Source organism: Brassica oleracea, chromosome C5 (genome assembly GCF_000695525.1).
Source record: "Brassica oleracea var. oleracea cultivar TO1000 chromosome C5, BOL, whole genome shotgun sequence".
Taxonomy (NCBI): domain Eukaryota; kingdom Viridiplantae; phylum Streptophyta; class Magnoliopsida; order Brassicales; family Brassicaceae; genus Brassica; species Brassica oleracea.
In genome coordinates this window covers 28,861,165-28,880,170 of record NC_027752.1, presented here as the reverse complement: position 1 = coordinate 28,880,170, position 19,006 = coordinate 28,861,165, and the positions used below count along the sequence as shown (strand labels likewise).

Genomic DNA, 19,006 nt, shown 5'->3' with positions numbered 1-19,006 from the left:
GTCGATTTCGATTCAAGGTTCTATCGCTTAATACTTTCAGAAATCTCTTGAAGGAACGAGGGATGTACGAGTTTCGTGGTATTGATGTCGCTGGAAGCAACAGCCACGTCAAAGTCTCCGACGCACCAGTTTCTATATGTTTCACTGACCACACGAGCTTTGTCGAGGTCACGGAACCGACAGTGAACCATCCAACAGAGAAGTTTCGTTTACAAATGTATGATCAACTCATGGCTTTGGCTAACACTAACGTGGATTTGGCTGGTTTGTATAACAACTTTCAACTCATACTTTAACCGTATGTCCTCCATTCAAGCAGATGACTAGCAGATGCTCCTAACACTTATGTTTGCAATGTTTGTTTCAGACATCATGGGCAAAGTTAGTAGTATAAACATTGTTTTTTAATGAAGAAAACCAGTCCATATAGCTGGTCTTAAAATGTTAACTGACTGAAGTTTTGTTTCAGGTCGGCTTCCTGAATGCAACCTCTGAAATTCATTTCTATTTTGATAATGAGAATGGTGCAGGTACAAGTTATCTTGACAGGTAAATAGGTAATGATTTTGACCACTATTTTCAACAACACAGAGAATACCTTAATAGTCCAACCCACTGACTGAAAGTGGTTCGTATATAGGACATGGGGCAGTGGAAAAGGCTTGACCTCCCGCCCTACAAAATATGGGGGTGTTAAGAAGATTAAATGGATGGTTCTACATTTCTTGCTCCAAGTGCTACCGGGAATTGCAGGGTGGGTTTACATCATTCACATGGGCTTCCTACAATGAGGTGAACGCTGTTGGTATCATTAGATAAGTCACGTTCTTATTTTTTAGGAAACGGTTACTAATATTTTCACATTCTTTCGCTTATGAAGGCCGCAGGTGTACAAGAGCCACATGATTGTGACCTTCCACAATGCTTAGAGGAGATTATTGGGAGTACTTTAACCTTCCAATTGAACCTACCTCACTTCAACTTCACTGCAAAACATCAGAGCTTCACCGTCTCTTGCATTCTTGACCACAACCAGCGCCCTCCCCAACGTAATTTTGAGGTTCATGTGAGTTCTTTAGAAATGTATAGATCTATGAAATTTTATTTCTTTGGTTATAGTTATCATGAAATACATTGACAGGGTGGGAATGACAACCCTGAAGATAATATGCCAGGTGCTGGAGCAATAAAAAAACCCCACAGTATTGGACTTAATAGCACACTGTGAATGATGGTAATCGTGTTGGTAATGGTGATGTTGAAGGTGGAAGAGGTGACGCATCAGATCCACGAGATAACTCTGTTGACGGAAGCAGCACAGGAGAGGGGGCACCTGTGGAGGAAGATTGGTGTTCTGCAGAGAAGACACATAATGAGTAAAAACGTTAAGAGATCAAGGGGTGCTTAGGTTGCAAGAGAGGATGCCGTTTCTATGCATTAGTTTTTAAATAAGATTTCCAGACACTATTATGTCTGAGTACTACAAAGTTTCTGCTTTTATTATTTCCAGTTTTTTTTTTGAAACACTATTTCCAGTTTTCTTATTGTAACTTATTTCCAATTTTTTTTTGTTTAGAACACTTTAGTCATATCAGTCTTTTTTGCATTTAAAATATTAATATCATATTCTCAAACACCGTTCCCGATTCCTAGGAAATCATAATCTAATAGTCTCAAACATTAACCAGAATATTGATTATTCCGTTCCGTTTTTACGAGAATTAATTTGATACTTAGAAAAATCAGTCAGTACATGAAGAAAATCGGCCCATAACATCCAGAATTTTCAATACTTTATAGCTATGCAGACAAAAGTAACTTTGTTTCAGTTGGTCAATAACTCTTTTCAATCAACTATCAACAAATTTCGGGCACCCATATACTGCACAATCCTTCGCTGCACCAAAGTCAAAGAATACGAACCTTAAACAGAAGCATGGTTTACACATCTACGAGGAAGGAGAAAGAGAGAGTTATCTGAGTAAGAATGACACGGCAAGAACATCCGGAAAACTCGAACCATATATTTGACATGTATAAAAAATGATATTAGCCTGTTGCAACAAAAAAATGATATTAAGTTCAAAAAAAATATTATATTAGCATTTACATCTATTTTGTAAATGATGTTAGTTTGGTATAATTAAAATAATTAGTTACAATTTTTAAATCATTTATCAATAACGAACTAAAATTAATATTAATTACCAAAATTAACTTTAAAATTTTTACAATTTAAAATAAGTGGCTTAAATTTTTAAATCATTTGTACATTTTATTTTAAATATAGTTCAGTATATAAATTAACTAAATAATTTTTCATACCCATTTAACATTTTCTTTTCCACTAAAAGGATAATCTGCAAAGCAAAAAAAGTAAGAAATGATAAATAAGATGAATCCATATAAATATGGATTTATATTTATTTTTATTGGAGCGAGTCTGTGTTTTTGGTGGTCGTTAAAACCCTATAATTCTGACATGACATGACATCTGCTAACATGTATCATAAAATCGATTATTAGTTCAAAGCCCTTAATTCTTAATTGGCAAGACCTAATAATTCAAACTCAATTGGACTAACAACTTAGAGATGAAAAATGAAACTAATTGAATTAAAAAAAAAACTTTTGAACCCGGTGTACGCGCCGGAATACCTCTAGTAATTAATAAAAGAGCGATGGTAAACTATAGTTTGTTGACGTGTAAATGAGCTGGCAAAGAATATTATAATCGTTTTTGGCCAATAAATAAAAATCAAACGCAATTATCCAACCTTTTGTCTCTGAACTTTCCGTTTGCAATTGCCGTCCGAATCAACGAGGTGCGTCCTCCTCCGCTTCTCCCTCCGCTTCATCGATTCTTTTTTTTCTCACATTTTTTCTTTAATTTATCTTTTGCTGCGGAAAATTTGAGAGAAAAAAGAACAAATTTGGTCAGAGGCAGAAAAAAACGCGATTTGATTGTGATTTGGTTACTGAATTGGATAATTAGTTAAGTTTAATATGTTTTGATCCTATTTCTCGAGAAAATCGCAAGGAACAAAAAAAGCGAAAATGAATTAGAATTGGGCTATATTGAGGGTTTAATTTTGACTTGGTCAACGGAGTTTCAGGGTGTTGTTTCTGGGTTGTTAACATTTGAACATGTGTTCTGTTCTAAGATTTTATGTAATTCCTTCATTTTAATTGGTCATTATGGTTTTTTTTTTTGACATGGTCATTATGTTTTTTGTTGGGGAACCATTGTGATTTGGAATCGTTTTGAATTGTCATGTAATGGAAATTGTGTTTATGTAACATTGACATGTGTTTTCATATAGACACAAATGTAAGATGGGTTTTGTTCATCGATGCAGAAGCTTGTAAAGGCATTTAATTGTTTGATGGAACAACCCAGTAACGATATCTCTCAAGAACAAGCTCGTGAGTCTCTCATTGCTATCTCCTACACTTCACCAGAGGAGGTTGAAGACTCTCTAACGCCCTCAGATGTGAAACCTGTCGTCAGTACCACAAATGGAGTCACCAAAACGAACTCTGAAGTCGCGGAAAAGCTCAGATCTGAGCTGATCTCCATCTCCTACGACGAGTCACCGTCCCCCTCACCTGATGTTTCTCCGACCTTGCCCAACGGTGTCTGATATAAGTAACTGTACAGATCAAAGTCTGTTCCTTTTCCATGCGTACAACTTTGGTTTGGTCTAAAAGGTAGACCATTGTGATATCTTAACGTTTTCTTTCATGAACTGTATGAAAGTTTTTCTTATTTGTGTTGTTTAAAGTTAAAAGCTCTCTCTTGAGTCTTATTTGAATGATCATCTTTCAACCAAATTAGTATTACAGAGATACAAAGCTGAGAGAGATAGGGTACGAAACATAGACAGGTGAAACCCTCTAGTGAGCAGCATCTTCCTCTTCGCAGAACTTGGTGTATTCCTTTGGACCCATCAAGGTTTCCAACTCTGCAGGGTTGCTTGGTTTCACCTTTATCATCCAACCATCTTCATAGGGGCTTGAGTTGATCTACGCAACTCAAACATATCAGTTTTGGTACGCGCCACACTTAGTTAACTGCAAATTGAAAAAAAAAACTTACCAAACCAGGTGAATCGGTTAGCTTTGTGTTAACCTCAATGACTTCACCAGAGATTGGAGATAGAATCTCACTTGTGGCCTTCACACTCTCCACAGCTCCAAAGTTCTTTTCTTTGCTCACTGAGCTTTTCTCTTCTGGCAGTTCCACAAACACAACTTCTCCTAAATGGTCCTGCGCAACATCAACATATGTAGTTTCTCTTTTTTCAGGCAAGTACTGATAAAACTGATCTATACTAGTTCTGATAAGCTATGTTTTTGTTACCTGGGCATGGTCAGTGATGCCAATGGTAGCCACTGAGCCATCATGTTTCACCCACTCGTGTGAATTTGCATACTTGAGTCCTTCCAACACTTGAAACCCAAAACAACCACCAATAATTTTCAGACAGAGCAATGCAACACACAAGTGGTGTAAAAATGATAATAGTTTTAGCTTACCTGAGGAGAAGCATCTGGAGATGGAGAAAGCAGGAAGGAGATGAGATTTGGAGGTAGAAGAAGAGAGCTTAAGAGCGTTTGCTGTAGAGGAAGCCCACATTCTCAGTGCCATTTTGCTCTGTTTTCTCAAAGGAAAGTGGGAAAATGGTAAAGAGAGAGCTCTCTTAGTGGATTTTTATTAACTTTTGTATGCTATCTTTAGGACGTATGGCAGAAAACGAAAGCCTCATCTTAATGTTGGCGTGGATAAAAGTGTAACTCAAACGTTGACAAGAAAAAGTGCGACTCAAACCTTCTCTGCGAGTAAGAAGGATTTGAAATTAGTCATTGTGTAGGGGAAATGTGTTAAAATGAAAAAAAAAAAAGTTTGGGTGTCTATTGCTAGGGACAGCAAAATATCTGTAATTTTTTATTTAATTTGTTATTTGTTTAAGCTGAATCGAAAAGTCGATATCTTTACGAAGCAAAACAAATAAAAATATGCAATATGCATTAGAAATAAATAAAACTAAAAATACTAATTTTTTAGAAATGAATAGTTGATTCGATCTTATCCATTATATACCTATATTATATAATTATTATATGCTATATAGGTTTTATAATATTTTTATTTATTAAATTGATTAATTTAGCTATCAAAGTTTGAAAAGGTAAATAACTGTTATTTTTATAAAATATTATTTTGAACAAAAGCTATTATTATTTTATATTATTTTCGATTATTTTTTCTTTATTTATTTATTTTTATTTTATTTGCACAATTTGAATCAGATATTTGATCGAAAATATAAATTTTCAAGATATACATGTAACTATGGAACAAATTAAATTAGATAATTTATTCGGATGAAACGAATTGAATCAATAAATATTTTCAAAACCTAAATATTCGATGAATCGTATGCGCCCCTATCTATTTTACTATTACTGGAACTTAGTAGGCTATTTAATATAATACTAAACCTTCATCCGCGCAACTGTGCGGGTATATATATATATATTTTATTTTTTAGTTTATAATAAATGATGAATTTTCAATAGTTAGTCGTATAACATTGAGTAATTTTAGTGTGTGTGTTTACAGTCTGTTGTATTACCGATATTTAGTATCAAATAAATAAATTAAAAAATATAAATAAAGAGAGTTATGTATTTACATAAGATATATAGAAAACAAATTTTTGAAATTAAAATATGAAGAAAGAGAGAGGTATGAGTTAGTATGGTTTACAAAATTGATATATGACTCAAAATAATTTTTTTGAAGAATATTTTATTTATGCAACTTCTATTGTAAGATATAAAAATGTGGATTAAGATTTGCTTAAAAAAACTGAAAGTATTAATTATATTTAAATAGTTTCCAATTAGATATGGTCTTAATTTTAAGAAAAAATATAATCAATATAAATAATAAATATTTATATTTGTTATTTCAACAATATATAAAAATTGGTTAGCATAATTATTTTTCGAAATCTATGAGTCAATTATGGTTAGATTTGGGTATATTAAATAATCGATATAAATGATGATTGACCCCCAAGTTAAAGGGCCAAAAATATTATGCTGACCAATTTTATATATTGTTGAAATAACTAATATAAATACCAAAAATAATAAGTAATATTGCTGGATTTAAAAGATTTGGTTTACGTATATTTTGGATTCCAAATCTGTTAGTTACATGATATGTACCGATGTGGAAAAAGATGAGAATTTAAAGCAGCTTTTTAAAATAGTAGTTGTTTATTTTGAAAGATATTTTTTTATTATATTTGGAAATCTATATTATTAAAAGATGAGGATTGTATATTGATATTCATTAAATCATACTAATATTGATTGCAAGTAGCTATCGTGTGAAACTTTTGTTTGCAAAATGTGAGGATGAGGGTCTAAGAAGATGTATATTTTTAAGAATTGTATAAATTATAATTTCAAATATTTCGTTGATTGACCGTAAGGTATGACATTGGATGATTAGTGAAAATCATTGTTTATCATGATAATTAAGGTGTATACAAATAGTCAAAGTATGAAGGAAGTATTTTATATAGCAATTGTTAAGTTGTTTATTATTAAATGTGAGACATGGATATGTCTGGTTGGTACGAAGTTAACGAAAACCTAATATATAAGTATGAACGTTGATCTTTTGAATTTTGTTATATACAGTGAATTTTTTTTTTATAGAAATGACAGAGATAATTGATTGTTAAGCAATGGAATAACTATAAAAGAAAAAATATATATAAGGGTGATCTGGATTGTTTTTGTTTGGCAAGTATAAATTTAATTTCGGATAAATCAATTAATAATCCATTTAAACAAAGAATCCATAAATATAGCTTCAACTAATACATCAGTGGTATGAAAGCGTAAATAAATTGAAAAATTAAGGGATAATCTAATTTTATACTCCTGTTTTAATAGATCAGATATATCGGGTCTGAAGAATATAATCGATCATACCTATGTCTTAGTGACCCCAACAAGTGGCGGGCCAGCCGCACTGTAAGATTTGAGGCCTCAGTAGAGGGGATACGTGGACAAAGCTGGCCCGTGTGACATCTCTATTACTACTTATCCATACCAGTATTGGGATTCAAAGAGAAGACCCAGATTTTTCATATCAGGTGATGCGTCGACGCATTTCCTGAATCTTAATATACCTCTATGCGTCAGTGCAAATAAGACTCGTATAGTAGCAGCAAATAGGGAATGAAAAAGAGAGCCCGATGAACTGCAAAATAGTGTAGATGACCAGTGACCAGTGTTTGCTTTATATGATAAATTAGGTAGAGAATTGTATCACGTGTTTTGAGATGCCAAGAAAAAGTTAGTGAAGAAAGTGGTCACTGATTTGGACTATTCATAAACATTGTTATTATTCAAAAAGAAGTTAAATGTAGTGGTAAAGAAAGCTCTTCTAGCAATCTGCCAAAGTTTTCTATACACCCACATCTGTTTCCAGTCTTTGACTTCTTAGATCGCAGCTTTACCAGCTCCTTTGGGCATTTTCTTTGATGCATCTGAAATTTTATTTTAACATGGGTTTTGTCGTTAGAGATCGAAAGATTCAATTCTACAAACAACTACAGAGAAATATAAAAAGGTTTTTACCATCTTCAACGTCCTTGCGCTGGTAGTAGTGAGGAGCTAACTCAATCAACCACTCTGGTTTCAACTCCGTTACCTGCAATTTTGGGAGTATTAATTATACAAACAAATGAAACCGAAACAATTCAAAACAAAGATCCAATTATATGATTAAACCTATCAATCATGAAACATAAGAATTACCTGTCGCATATATTCCTTGGAGGTGAGCACTAGTTCATGATATACAACCCATCTTGGCAACACCTACAATAAGCATTGAGAAGAATTCATCAATATTCAAGATTCTAGCAGTACTCATATATTTTTTTGGTTCAAATATAGTGAGAATTAATTGACCTGAGATAAGCCTGAATTGGGATGTATGTGCACTGTCTGGGGATGCTTCACAGTTCGATATGATCCATTCTTCTGCAGCTTCGCAGTGTGCGGGAAAAAGCCTGATCAAGGAGATCATTAGCAGAGGTATATTACAATACATTTCAAAATCAACAAAAACGAAAGTGAGAGTACCAGCTACAATGGACTTTCTAACTGAATCCAATTCGTTCATGTTTGAGCTGATTTCTATTTCCACTCTCTCGAGAAGTCCTTCCAACTGGTCACGGATATCTCTGGCTCTTTTCATGCTCCGTACCTGAACATATATGCATGCAACCCAAAACAGATTTCAAACGGATTCACATGTAATCCGATGCAATGATAATCATAGAGAGACAGCACGGTACCTGAATGTAGTTCTCATAGCACCACTGTGTGGAGTAGTTTGTTTCCTTCCATGAGCTGTAAACCTTCACAAAGCAACAACAAAAACGATAAACATACAAAGATAATGGAAGGAAGGAAGGAAGGAAAAGAGGAGAGAAAGAGAAGGTTCAGAACCTTTAGCAAAGCAATATGATCACCGATATTTCCAGTGTGAAAATTCATTCGTGCATTGTCAGCGTGAACCTGTTTGTCCTTGGGACGGTAGAAGATAGACCCTCCAACGGACAACATAGCAGCAATTGATATTATCTCATCTGAGCACTTGTACTTGTCCGAAACAACAATCATCTTCGATAACATCGGATCAAGGGGAAACTCTGCCATCCTTCTACCGGCTTTAGTCAATTCACCGAGCTTATTTAGAGCACCTAGAGCGAAGAGAAGTTCTAAAGCCTTCACAAGTGCTTCAGCAGGTGGAGGGTCCATGAAATCAAAGTTTATGAGATCATGAATTCCAAGACTCTTTAAAGCAAGTACCACACTTGCAAGATTCGTCCTCTGTACTTCTGGCACCGTGTTTTCCTCCAAGTCGTTGTTGTAATTAAACGCTGTGTACAGACGGTAACACTTCCCTGCGCTTGTTCTTCCAGCTCGTCCAGCACGTTGAGTTGCTGAAGCCTTGGAGATAGGAGTAATCAGCAAAGACTCCATCCCTGTTCTCGGGTTATATGATTTCATCTTGCTAAATCCAGGATCAACAACATACTTTATACCATCAATCGTCAATGATGTTTCAGCAATGTTTGTCGCTAGGACTACTTTACGTGCCCCTTCTGGAGTTGGCTCAAATATCTTTGCTTGGAGTTCGCTTGGAAGGTTTGCGTAAATCGGGCATATGATTAATTCACGGATCTTTGTACCCAAACCTCTTATCCTTTGCTTCAAGATTTCTTCTGCGGTTTCAATTTCCTCTTGACCAGTTAAGAAGACCAATATATCTCCAAGCGGCTCCCTCACATGGATAGTAAGCACAGTAACTATTGCTGCGTCCATGTAATCAGCTTCAGGTGCACTTGTAAAGTTAATTTCAACTGGATACCTTCTCCCTGGGAAACTAAAAATCGGCGCTGTATCAAAATAATCAGAAAACTTTTCGGCATCCATTGTTGCACTAGATATCAACAACTTCAAATCTGGTCGAAACCGCGCTATATCCTATCACATAAAGGAATAGCCCAATCAGAATTTATTCAAGGAGCTATCTAACCATGATTGCATAAGCAAGAAGATCCACTTGCCTTAACTAATCCAAACAGTATATCGGTTGACAAGGTTCTTTCGTGCGCCTCGTCTACAATAACGACACTGAAAGGTTTTGCAATCAGTAAGCAAAAACGTTTATTTTTCAAAAGTAATTTTTAGAATTGTGAAAGAAAGAATGCCCATTACCTGTAGCTGGCCAGATCTGGTTCCCCAAGCAGCTCACGCAAAAGCATTCCATCAGTCATATACTTCAGAACAGTTTTATCTGAAGTACAATCCTCAAATCGAATGGAATAGCCAACCTGTGACAAGCACCAACCACATTTTAGATTCAAAGATTGAACCGACAGTTGTGTAACGATCAACTTACAAGCAGGCAGCCAAAGGGGGAAAAAGCAAGCATACCTCATGTCCAAGTTTGACACCCATCTCTTGAGCCACACGGGCAGCAACACTCATAGCTGCAACTCTTCGGGGCTGTGTACAACCAACCTGAAACATAATAGCAAATCATTATGGTTCTTTACTTGAGAAAGTTCTACTTTGCCAGCCGCTCTATACTTTTGAACCTACTCAACCACAAGGTCATAAACAAGGCTTACTCTTTCTTCATAAACAAAACTAGATCTTTTATAAGGAACGAACAACTTCAAAGTAAGTTCATTCTCAACAAGCTAACAGCTGTCAACTAAGGACTAACAGGCTATTTTATTAACGAATTTTACATTAACAGTTCATTTTGAAGGAACTATGAGTGTTTAACTATATGCTACAATTACGGGTAAGGAGTAGGTTTGTACCTTTCCTCGCTTTGTGTAACCAGCTTCGTGGAGATATTGTGGTATTTGTGTTGTCTTTCCTGAACCAGTGTCTCCCACAATGACAAGAACCTAAAAAATTTACAGAGGTTGAAAGAAGGTTTCAAATTTCAGTTACATGTAGCAGAGGAAACCATAACAAAACAAAATATTAAAAAAAGTTATGCACAATTTTACAACAAAAATTTCAATCCACATTTTCCGTTGTACACGACACTGAAATTTGATGCTTGCTATAGTTTATAAGTGTTTTGTTCTCTATTGATCTTGTTTCACTTTCGATAGGGACTGTTAAAATGAGCTTCTCGTAAAAACTGTTATTAGATGTCTTAAAAACTGTAAACATGTTACATTTAAAATCTAGTGTCGCAGTATGTAAACCAACGGCAAAGACATGAGAGCTAGAATCACCTGATGCTCTTCCACGGCCTGAAGCAACTGCTCACGATACCCGTAAATTGGCAGGCTTTTTCTGACCTCCTGAATCGCAAATAAACAGATGCAAGAACATGTCAGGATAATTTTTTTTTTTTTTGCTACGGATATTAATTCAAAGATAACAAGCAATCTGAACTTATCCGAACTGCATCTTAAAAAGAAGATTTGGTTGGTTGAGTTTGAGAAAACAGAGTCAATCAGAAGAAAAAACAGAAAAGTATAGCACCTGAAGTTCTTCTAAAGCTGTTTTTTCAGCCGCATCTTGAGCCTCTTTAGGATGCATACCATCTTCATACTGCATGGCAAAAACAAAAAGTCAGCTACAAGTCCCCATATGCCAGGTCTCATCAGGTTTAACAGATATTCATTGGTAATACATTTTCACCAGCCATCACAGATTCCTTTATAAAATTTATTTGGTCCTCGAACACAAACCTACAAAAAGCAAACACTTAGAATCCACAGATCATGGGAATAATCCATGATTAGAAAGCTAACGACGAGTATCCTCAAAGGAAACAAACAAACCACAACGTAGCAGAGTAAGAATAAAACAACAAATATGTAACAGGTCTTACTGATAATCGTCTGAGGCTTTTTTGTTCTTTGAGCCAAATTTTAGTCTTGCTTTTCCTGCATAAAAATAACATTTAAATCAGCATAAGAAAGAACAGTGTCACTTAAATCAGTGGGCAGCAAAGACAAGACTGGTCAACTGAAATATAGTTAAAACTTAAAACAGAATTACCAATCTGATGGTCCTCCCAAGCTTCTTGCTCTGCAAATGGATCCATCTTCTCCCTTGAATCCAGGTCCCTAAACAAAAAAAAGATGATTAAGAATGCTCAAAAGGGTTTTGAAAAATACTAAAGTTAGATATGGCAAGCGCATGCAGATTAGAATGTGTTCTATCTCTAGCAAAGCGCTCTTTGTCAACTCACTTGTATCGTTGCACAGCAACAGCAAATCTCTTCTCCTGATCAACACCCCCCTCTTGATCATCATAAGCATCTGGAATTCTATACTGAACTCCGAGAAGGAGGAGTAAGAAGAGTATGGGTTAGATATACAGAAATTTTACAAAACCAGGAGGAAGAAGAGTCCAGCAAGATGCAAACATTACCTCCTCTACGTTATCTTCATCTTGTGTTCTTTTCTTCACCAGATCATAAAGCTCTCTCTTGTATCTATAAAAGAGAAACATATCAACCGAAGCTCAACTAACCAAAACTAAACATACCTTGTGACATATGAATGCCACCATATAGCTTTTAGAATTGCAAGAAAAAAAAAAGAATAAATCACATAACTGAAATTTCAATTTTCCTCGTCAAAACAAGCGCATTGCATCAGACAGATTTTGGCAATGGTAACAACAACACTGATGCAAGAAAGATGTAGCAGTTACCTATACTCACGAAGCTCTGTTTCTGTGAGCTTTTCATCTGCGAAAAGATATTGTTCATCTTCTATCTCATCCCTATGGAGAAGGAGGAAAAGTAGAAACCAATTAACGGGAAGATCGCAATACTAAGAACAAAAAGATGCAAACATTTACATGTTATGTACCTTAGTTCTTCCAGTTTCTTCTGTTCCCTCTTCCTCAAATATTCTTGTCTTGAAACTTTCCTGCATTAGAACCAACAAATGATATCAATAGCAAGGACAGCACGAAATAGCCTTCAAAGAGATCATTTCTATCAGTATCATCAGAAAACACTTCAATGGTTATTACACGCTAATGGTTGATAGAGTCAAGAATTGGTAACTAATAGTGGCAGGATTAAACATACGAGACACAGGTTAAGCTTGGAAACTATACTTCATTACCTTCTATCTTTGTCAAAAAACAATCATAAAAACACATATAAGAAAGAAAAGTTTCATTACCTTAAAGAGTTTAAATCATCCTCCTCCAAAGCGTTCGCTCTTCGAAGAGCCTCCTCTGTTTTCAAATAAAAAATCCAACATGAGACACAGTGTCAGTTGAAAAGACTTATGCCTAGATTGCAATGCAAAATAAAAATATAAATGTAGGTTAATGCACAAATTATAACAGAGTGTACCTTGCTCTTTTTTTGACAACTTTTGCTCCGTTAGCTGATCATTAAACAAATGAAAAGAACATGACACTGAATTTCACATCAACAGAGTACACCGATAAGTGAGCTATGCTAACTACATGTTTCTCATTCTATCAGGGATATAATATAACATATGAATGTGTATTTTATAGCTTAATTCATTTTCCTTAAATGAATCTAGATTTGCCTGTTATGAATCACAAGAAATCTCATTCATTAAGAACTCGCACACAGTTGTCGACAACACTTAGTCCCTGGCCGGCTACAACTACATGACCTATTCGGAGCAGAAAACAGAAATCATACCAAGAATGCAATTTTGAGGCATACCTTTCGTGTCCGTGCAGTATCACGATCTCTTATATGCTGCTCGAGTTCTTCTTTCTCCTTTTGGTCACGCACTCTTTCCTCTTCTGACTGTGCCAAGTGTACAAGAACAAAGTAAACTATATTAGCACAGGTGTTATCGACTCCTATCTATAGTAAATATCCTAGTTACTCCCTTTCTAAAGCAAAAGGCTACGGGGATTATCAGATATACCTCAGAACCATCATCCTCATCTTCAGAAACCTTTCTTCGAACGTGTCTACTGTCCTCTCTAACAGGCACCTACAATGTTGTTAACAGCTTTATCAGACGAGACGCCAGGCTAAATCTTACCATGAAGAAAGAAAAAAAGGCTGGAATTTGGCAATGGGGAAAAGAAACTACACCTCTTCATCACTGTCATCTGACTGCCCACTTTTCTTTCTAAACCTTTTCTTGCCCTTATCTGACTTTTTAGATTCAGAAGCTGAAGGTTTTTTCTCCTTAACCACTTCGTCTTCATCATCATCGTCATCATCTATAAGAGCATATGTTTGTTGCTTCCTCACTAGCATTGCTGCCTCTGCTTCCCGTTGTTGGTAAAGCTGACAGAGGAGCAGATAAAAAAAATCAAGAAAACCAACCAAAACTGCCTTTGCTTACATCCATACATACTTCTCTCAGAAAAAAAAAAAAGTAAACCGCATTTTACTTCAAAGAAAACTCACATTCACAGAAGCAGTTTGATGAGGAACTCTAGCAAAAATCTCTTCCGCAAAGGAACGAGTATCACCAGAAGAAGCAAATCCGTTATCCATCAACACTCCAACAAGTTCAGCTGGTGATTTTGATTGTTTAGCTGCAACAACCCCAATTGTAAATTATCAGATAGCAGCAAAAAAAAAAAGTGCTTCATAAGCTCCATAAACTGGAAGCATCAAATTTACCCTTTACAATGACATAGTTAACAAGAGTTATTTGAGAATAGCCAAGTAGCACCATCAGCTTATCCGAAACCCATGTCTTCAAATCATTGCTCGCCATTCTCACTGCATTGGGTCATAACAAAACTCACATCAAAAAATCCACATCTTAGTTTATTTATTCAGCTTGAATTTATCAATCAACCGGATACAGCAATCTCTAGATTTATAAGAACAAAGATTCATCCTAACGATCGAGCTAGCGTGATAAGTTACAAACCCTAGATTTCCGTAACTAACGTCCAGGTTAGAAACCGAAGCTTACAGAGATATAAAGCATGGTACATATATTCAAAAAAATAAAAATAAAGCATGGTACCTTGATATAGGCGCGAGATTACACGACGGAATCTGTTGAAGTGATTATACGGTCAGACGATGGAGGCTATAGAGATGGAGGAAACGGAGGCGGCATAAATATCAAAGTGTTTGTTGTTTTTATCAGATTTTAAATAAAAAGCGTGTGGTTTTTACCTAAATCTCAAATATCGTTTATTTATGCAGTTTTTAAGGGTTGTAAATTGTAATGTTACGATATTGAAAAAAAACACTGCACGCTGTTAAATTCACATAGACGCCAACTGTATGTTGTTTTCTCTTGAATGGGCCAAAACCGAAAAAGATGGGCCTCACATAGTAATGAACACATATATGAATCGCAGGAATAACGCGTGAATACCACGCGATAGGTTTGAGGTGATCGTTTCAGTCTTTCAGAGCAAGGACTTGACGTGATTCCTAGCTTCGTCGCGTATTTCCCGATTTGGAAACTTCTCGATCACCTCTGATCCAAAAGAGGAAATGAGAGCTCTTCTTGCAGTCTCCAAGTCGATCCCACGAGCTTGGAAATAGAAGAGCTGGTCTTCTTCAAGATCGCTGATGGCAGCTCCGTGTGAGCACTTGACATCGTCTGCAATGATCTGAAGGTTCGGTTTTATGTTCACGGTGGCTCGAGGTTTCAAAAGAAGGCTTCTTGTTAGTTGTCCCGCGTCTGTCTGTTGAGCATACTTGTTAACTCGGACATTGCCATCAAACACAGCTTGGCCAGAGGAGTGAGCAACAATGCACTTGTGGAGCTGTCGGGAAGAGCCTCGAGGATGGTCTAAGACAATTCTGCTATGGAGATCAAGTGTCTGCTCGTTGACACACATATGAAACGTTGTTAACTCCGTGAGCGTATCGGGTCCAAGCTGCTGCACATGAACATTGTGCCTCCCTAATCTCCCGCCGGTACTCACTTCTACAAGCTCATATTCACTCTCTGCCTCCTACGAAAAGATCAACCACATGGAAATATTCACTCTCCTGAACAATGCAGCATAAAAACATTCGGGTTTTGAACTCAAAGCCATACCCAAACATCCAAAAACTTTAACTAAGCTCTAAACTTTTTACCAAGTAAAAGAAGAAAGAGAGAAACAAAACTCGCATGAGAGGCTAAAACTAAACTAAACTGTTCATCCTCTGCATGAATTCAATCATAAAGATTGCTACTTTTCTCACCCAGCAGCAACAAGAAGGTGAGCAAAGATACCACTGAAATCACCAAATGAAACTAAGCTGGTTTGTCACCAAAGAGACAAGAAGAGAACCTGTCGGACGAAAGTCCACTTGATATGAGCAGCAGCCGTAGACTCTTTCTGCAAGTAAGAATGCTTAACCTTGGCATTCTTCAAGACAACAACTTCCAAAACAGGATTGGTCCAATAAAACCCTTGTTCGTCTTTACTCACAAACTCTTCAACTACACCAACCTCTCCTCCTTCCTCTACCAGCACAAAAACCCTAGGATTCGATACCGGTAACCTTTTCGATTCCCGGTCACCGGTTTGACCAGAAAAGTACCTCAGATGAATCGAATTCTCCACTTTACATCCAGCCGGAACGTAAATCACAGTCAAATCCGGGGCTCCCATGCCGTTAATCGACCAGAACAGATCACCGGAATCGAAATCTCCGATGAATTCGGAAACCCGGTTCACGAGCTCGTCCGGTAGACCCGAAAAGCTCCCGAAGTAAACCCCATCAGGCAAATCCGATGGGCCAATCGTCAAATTGGACACGAACCCGTCGATAATCACAGCGTTTGGGAAGTGGGTTTCCGTCAGATTGTCTAGAATCTCCGAGTTACGTTGCTGGGTCGAGACTGGTTCGATTTGGGAGTAACGGATGAAGGATGTGTCGGTGAATCGGAAAGGCTCGTCTCTTCGGGATGGCCATGGAGTAGATAAGAGGGACTCAGCGGAAGAGTCTCGGATTCTCTGGAGAGGTAAAGAAGAAGAAGAAGAAGAAGAAGAAGGAGAAGGTGAGAGAGAGTCTTCGAGAGATTCAGCCAACTGAAGTACGAATGGGTCGGAGAAAGAGGCTTGTGCTCGGACAGAAACAGCGGTAGGAGTTGTTCTTTTGTTTGAAAACGATTTTGGTATAGAGGACAGGTTCGGTATCAGTGACAAGCGGCTGAGAACGGTAGCAGTCGCCATCTCTTCTTCTCTCTTTTTGCAGCGATCCAACCACTTTTTCTTCACGAATGGTTTCTCTTTGTTCGTTTCGTGTCTATTTTTTCAATCATTGTTTAATTTGGGCTTATTTTATAGACCCGTTTGAAGTTTTACCGGCCCATTTCTCGTTTTGTTTCATATTATTTCCTTTTCTGAACTCGAGGGACTTTTTCACCTTTTTGTCAGTGTACATAATTATTGAAATTGGATTGTATAGTTTACAATAATCCAGATGAAAAAAAAGGGCAGAATTCTTGGATATTACCGCTAGGGCTGGCCAGATAAACCGAACCCGGAAACCCGAACCGAACCCGATCCGATAAAAATGAATCCGAACCGATCCGAACCCGGCATAAATACCGAATGGATCTTGTTTTATGGTATTTCGGGTTATGGATAATCCGAACCAAACCCGAACCTAAATGAATACATGATAGAACTCGAAATATTCAAAATTTCCAAAAAGAACTTGTACCAAACATAATCTCAATTCCTAATATGTATTCAAAATATATCGAACATCTAAAATAATTATCTATTATATGAAGATTGATGGTTGAAGGTGGCGGTTGAAGGTTGAAGTTTTTAGATTTGGGGTTTGTTTTCATTGAATAATGTTTTTCATTTCATGAGAACTTGGTTTTCGTTTTATGCTTTTATTTATTTGCTTTTATTTCGATCAATAACAATGTTTACCTTTCACTTGATTTTGAATGATCACATTTGATGTTCCTTTCTTTTTTTGAACCGATTTTATTTATGTTTTGGTTACAAAATAGGTACAAATCAAGTATTTTAAAACCAAAGAACCGATTTTACTTACTTTTTGTTTACAAAGTAGATATAAATCAGGTACATTTAAACCGAAGAACCGATTAGGACCCGAATCTGAAAGTACATCGGGTTTTACCGGTTCTTTGAAGATTTACTAAACCCGACCCGAACCCGATAGAACCCGAACCGGTCCCGAAACGAATTTTCATATAATCCGAATGGGACTGATTTTGATAAACCCGAAAAACTGAAACCCGATTGGACTAAACCGAAACCCGATTGGGACCTCGAATGCCCAGGTCTAATTACCGCAAACAAAACCGCGAGAAACAAAATTTTCTGAAAAAAAAAAAACAATTTGCAACTAAACTGTAAAATAAAAACTTCTCCAATCAAGTAACAATAAAAACTACTTAAACTATTATTTTAACCAAAAAAGTAAAAGTCATGGAAAATTATTAAAAAATACAGTCAGACTGAAAAAATTAGAGAGCAAAGCTGAATTTCTTTTTTTTTTTAATTCGGTATTTGTAGAAAATTTCCTTTTTTGAAAACCAAGGACGCTAGAGACTATAATAACAAGAGCAAACGGAGAACCCTTACTGAAACTCGAATTAAAAAAAAATGGAGGTGTTCAAGGATGTTCTTGTAGAAGCAGAACTGAATCCAGGTTCAATCCAAGACTGGCTTTCACTTACACAACAAGGAAATAAGATCGACAATGGAACTCGACGGTCTTATTTAATTATTAAAGTGAAGAAACATCTCTGAGCTCTTGGTTGGGTCTTCTCTTACGCTTTTAATGGTAAGAAACGGGAGATGCGCTACAAATCTACCGACGGAAAGTGGTTCCACTCTCTAGCTGATGCTTGTCTAAGTTGTGTCGATGAAGATGTCCCTAGACAACAACAACAACAACAACAAATAGTTCCCAAATCTGACTTGCCTTGCTGTCCAAGAAATCTTGTTGTGTTAAACAAAAAACAGAAGATGAAGAGAGTGAAGGATTGTTACAACACGACTGCGTTTCACAAAGAGAAGACTTATTGTTGGGGTCAAAATCGGTCACGACGGAATCAATTTCTGAAAGTCCGTAAAAATCGGCATGAACGTTTTTACGAAAAATAAATCTTAGAAAAAGATCTATTTTTACGAAGAATCTTGCGGAGAAAACACATTTACGAAAAATAGGAGAGAGACGCAAACAAGGTTGACGCGTAGCAACCAGCGCAAAAGCTGGTCGCTACGTAGCGACCGAGCTCTCACCAAAGCTCGGTCGCTACGTAGCATGCTTGGTCGCTACGTAGCGTGCTCGGTCGCTACGTAGCGTGCTCGGTCGCTACGTAGCGTGCTCGGTCGCTACGTAGCGTGCTCGGTCGCTACGTAGCGTGCTCGGTCGCTACGTAGCGTGCTCGGTCGCTACGTAGCGTGCTCGGTCGCTACGTAGCGTGCTCGGTCGCTACGTAGC

The 19,006-nt window shown here is 36.8% G+C and overlaps 4 protein-coding genes across 5 annotated transcripts; 1 reads left to right on the top strand and 3 right to left on the bottom strand.

Moving 5' to 3' along the window:
* Nucleotides 1–2,755: 2,755 nt before the first annotated feature.
* On the top strand, nucleotides 2,756–3,815 carry LOC106294458. 2 transcript variants are annotated; one of them, XM_013730014.1, is made up of 2 exons: nucleotides 2,756–2,825; nucleotides 3,360–3,815. In XM_013730014.1, the coding sequence occupies exon 2, from the start codon at nucleotides 3,387–3,389 to the stop codon at nucleotides 3,642–3,644; it is 258 nt and encodes an 85-aa protein (XP_013585468.1). In that variant the 5' UTR covers nucleotides 2,756–2,825; nucleotides 3,360–3,386; the 3' UTR covers nucleotides 3,645–3,815. The 2 variants fall into 2 exon arrangements, with proteins under 2 accessions (XP_013585468.1, XP_013585467.1); XM_013730013.1 differs by having other exon boundaries at nucleotides 2,787–2,825; nucleotides 3,324–3,815.
* LOC106294456 (glycine cleavage system H protein 3, mitochondrial) lies at nucleotides 3,800–4,788 on the bottom strand. Its single transcript, XM_013730012.1, has 4 exons — nucleotides 4,540–4,788; nucleotides 4,364–4,452; nucleotides 4,100–4,270; nucleotides 3,800–4,026 (listed from the first exon to the last, which is right to left on the bottom strand). The coding sequence occupies exons 1-4, from the start codon at nucleotides 4,649–4,651 to the stop codon at nucleotides 3,898–3,900; spliced, it is 501 nt and encodes a 166-aa protein (XP_013585466.1). The 5' UTR covers nucleotides 4,652–4,788; the 3' UTR covers nucleotides 3,800–3,897.
* Nucleotides 4,789–7,296: 2,508 nt separating this feature from the next.
* LOC106294454 (putative pre-mRNA-splicing factor ATP-dependent RNA helicase DHX16) lies at nucleotides 7,297–14,702 on the bottom strand. The gene is made up of 28 exons (XM_013730010.1): nucleotides 14,586–14,702; nucleotides 14,231–14,332; nucleotides 14,012–14,142; nucleotides 13,691–13,888; nucleotides 13,518–13,586; nucleotides 13,307–13,393; nucleotides 12,959–12,992; nucleotides 12,783–12,837; nucleotides 12,462–12,521; nucleotides 12,301–12,372; nucleotides 12,016–12,079; nucleotides 11,834–11,916; nucleotides 11,641–11,708; nucleotides 11,471–11,525; nucleotides 11,270–11,327; nucleotides 11,119–11,187; nucleotides 10,866–10,934; nucleotides 10,437–10,526; nucleotides 10,042–10,128; nucleotides 9,823–9,938; nucleotides 9,672–9,738; nucleotides 8,548–9,588; nucleotides 8,394–8,456; nucleotides 8,179–8,302; nucleotides 8,005–8,105; nucleotides 7,849–7,911; nucleotides 7,669–7,741; nucleotides 7,297–7,577 (listed from the first exon to the last, which is right to left on the bottom strand). Exons 2-28 carry the CDS (start codon nucleotides 14,325–14,327, stop codon nucleotides 7,531–7,533), a joined length of 3,141 nt encoding a protein of 1,046 aa, XP_013585464.1. The 5' UTR covers nucleotides 14,328–14,332; nucleotides 14,586–14,702; the 3' UTR covers nucleotides 7,297–7,530.
* Nucleotides 14,703–14,803: 101 nt separating this feature from the next.
* On the bottom strand, nucleotides 14,804–16,812 carry LOC106294455 (protein ABCI7, chloroplastic). Its single transcript, XM_013730011.1, has 2 exons — nucleotides 15,859–16,812; nucleotides 14,804–15,534 (listed from the first exon to the last, which is right to left on the bottom strand). Exons 1-2 carry the CDS (start codon nucleotides 16,744–16,746, stop codon nucleotides 14,980–14,982), a joined length of 1,443 nt encoding a protein of 480 aa, XP_013585465.1. The 5' UTR covers nucleotides 16,747–16,812; the 3' UTR covers nucleotides 14,804–14,979.
* Nucleotides 16,813–19,006: the final 2,194 nt, after the last annotated feature.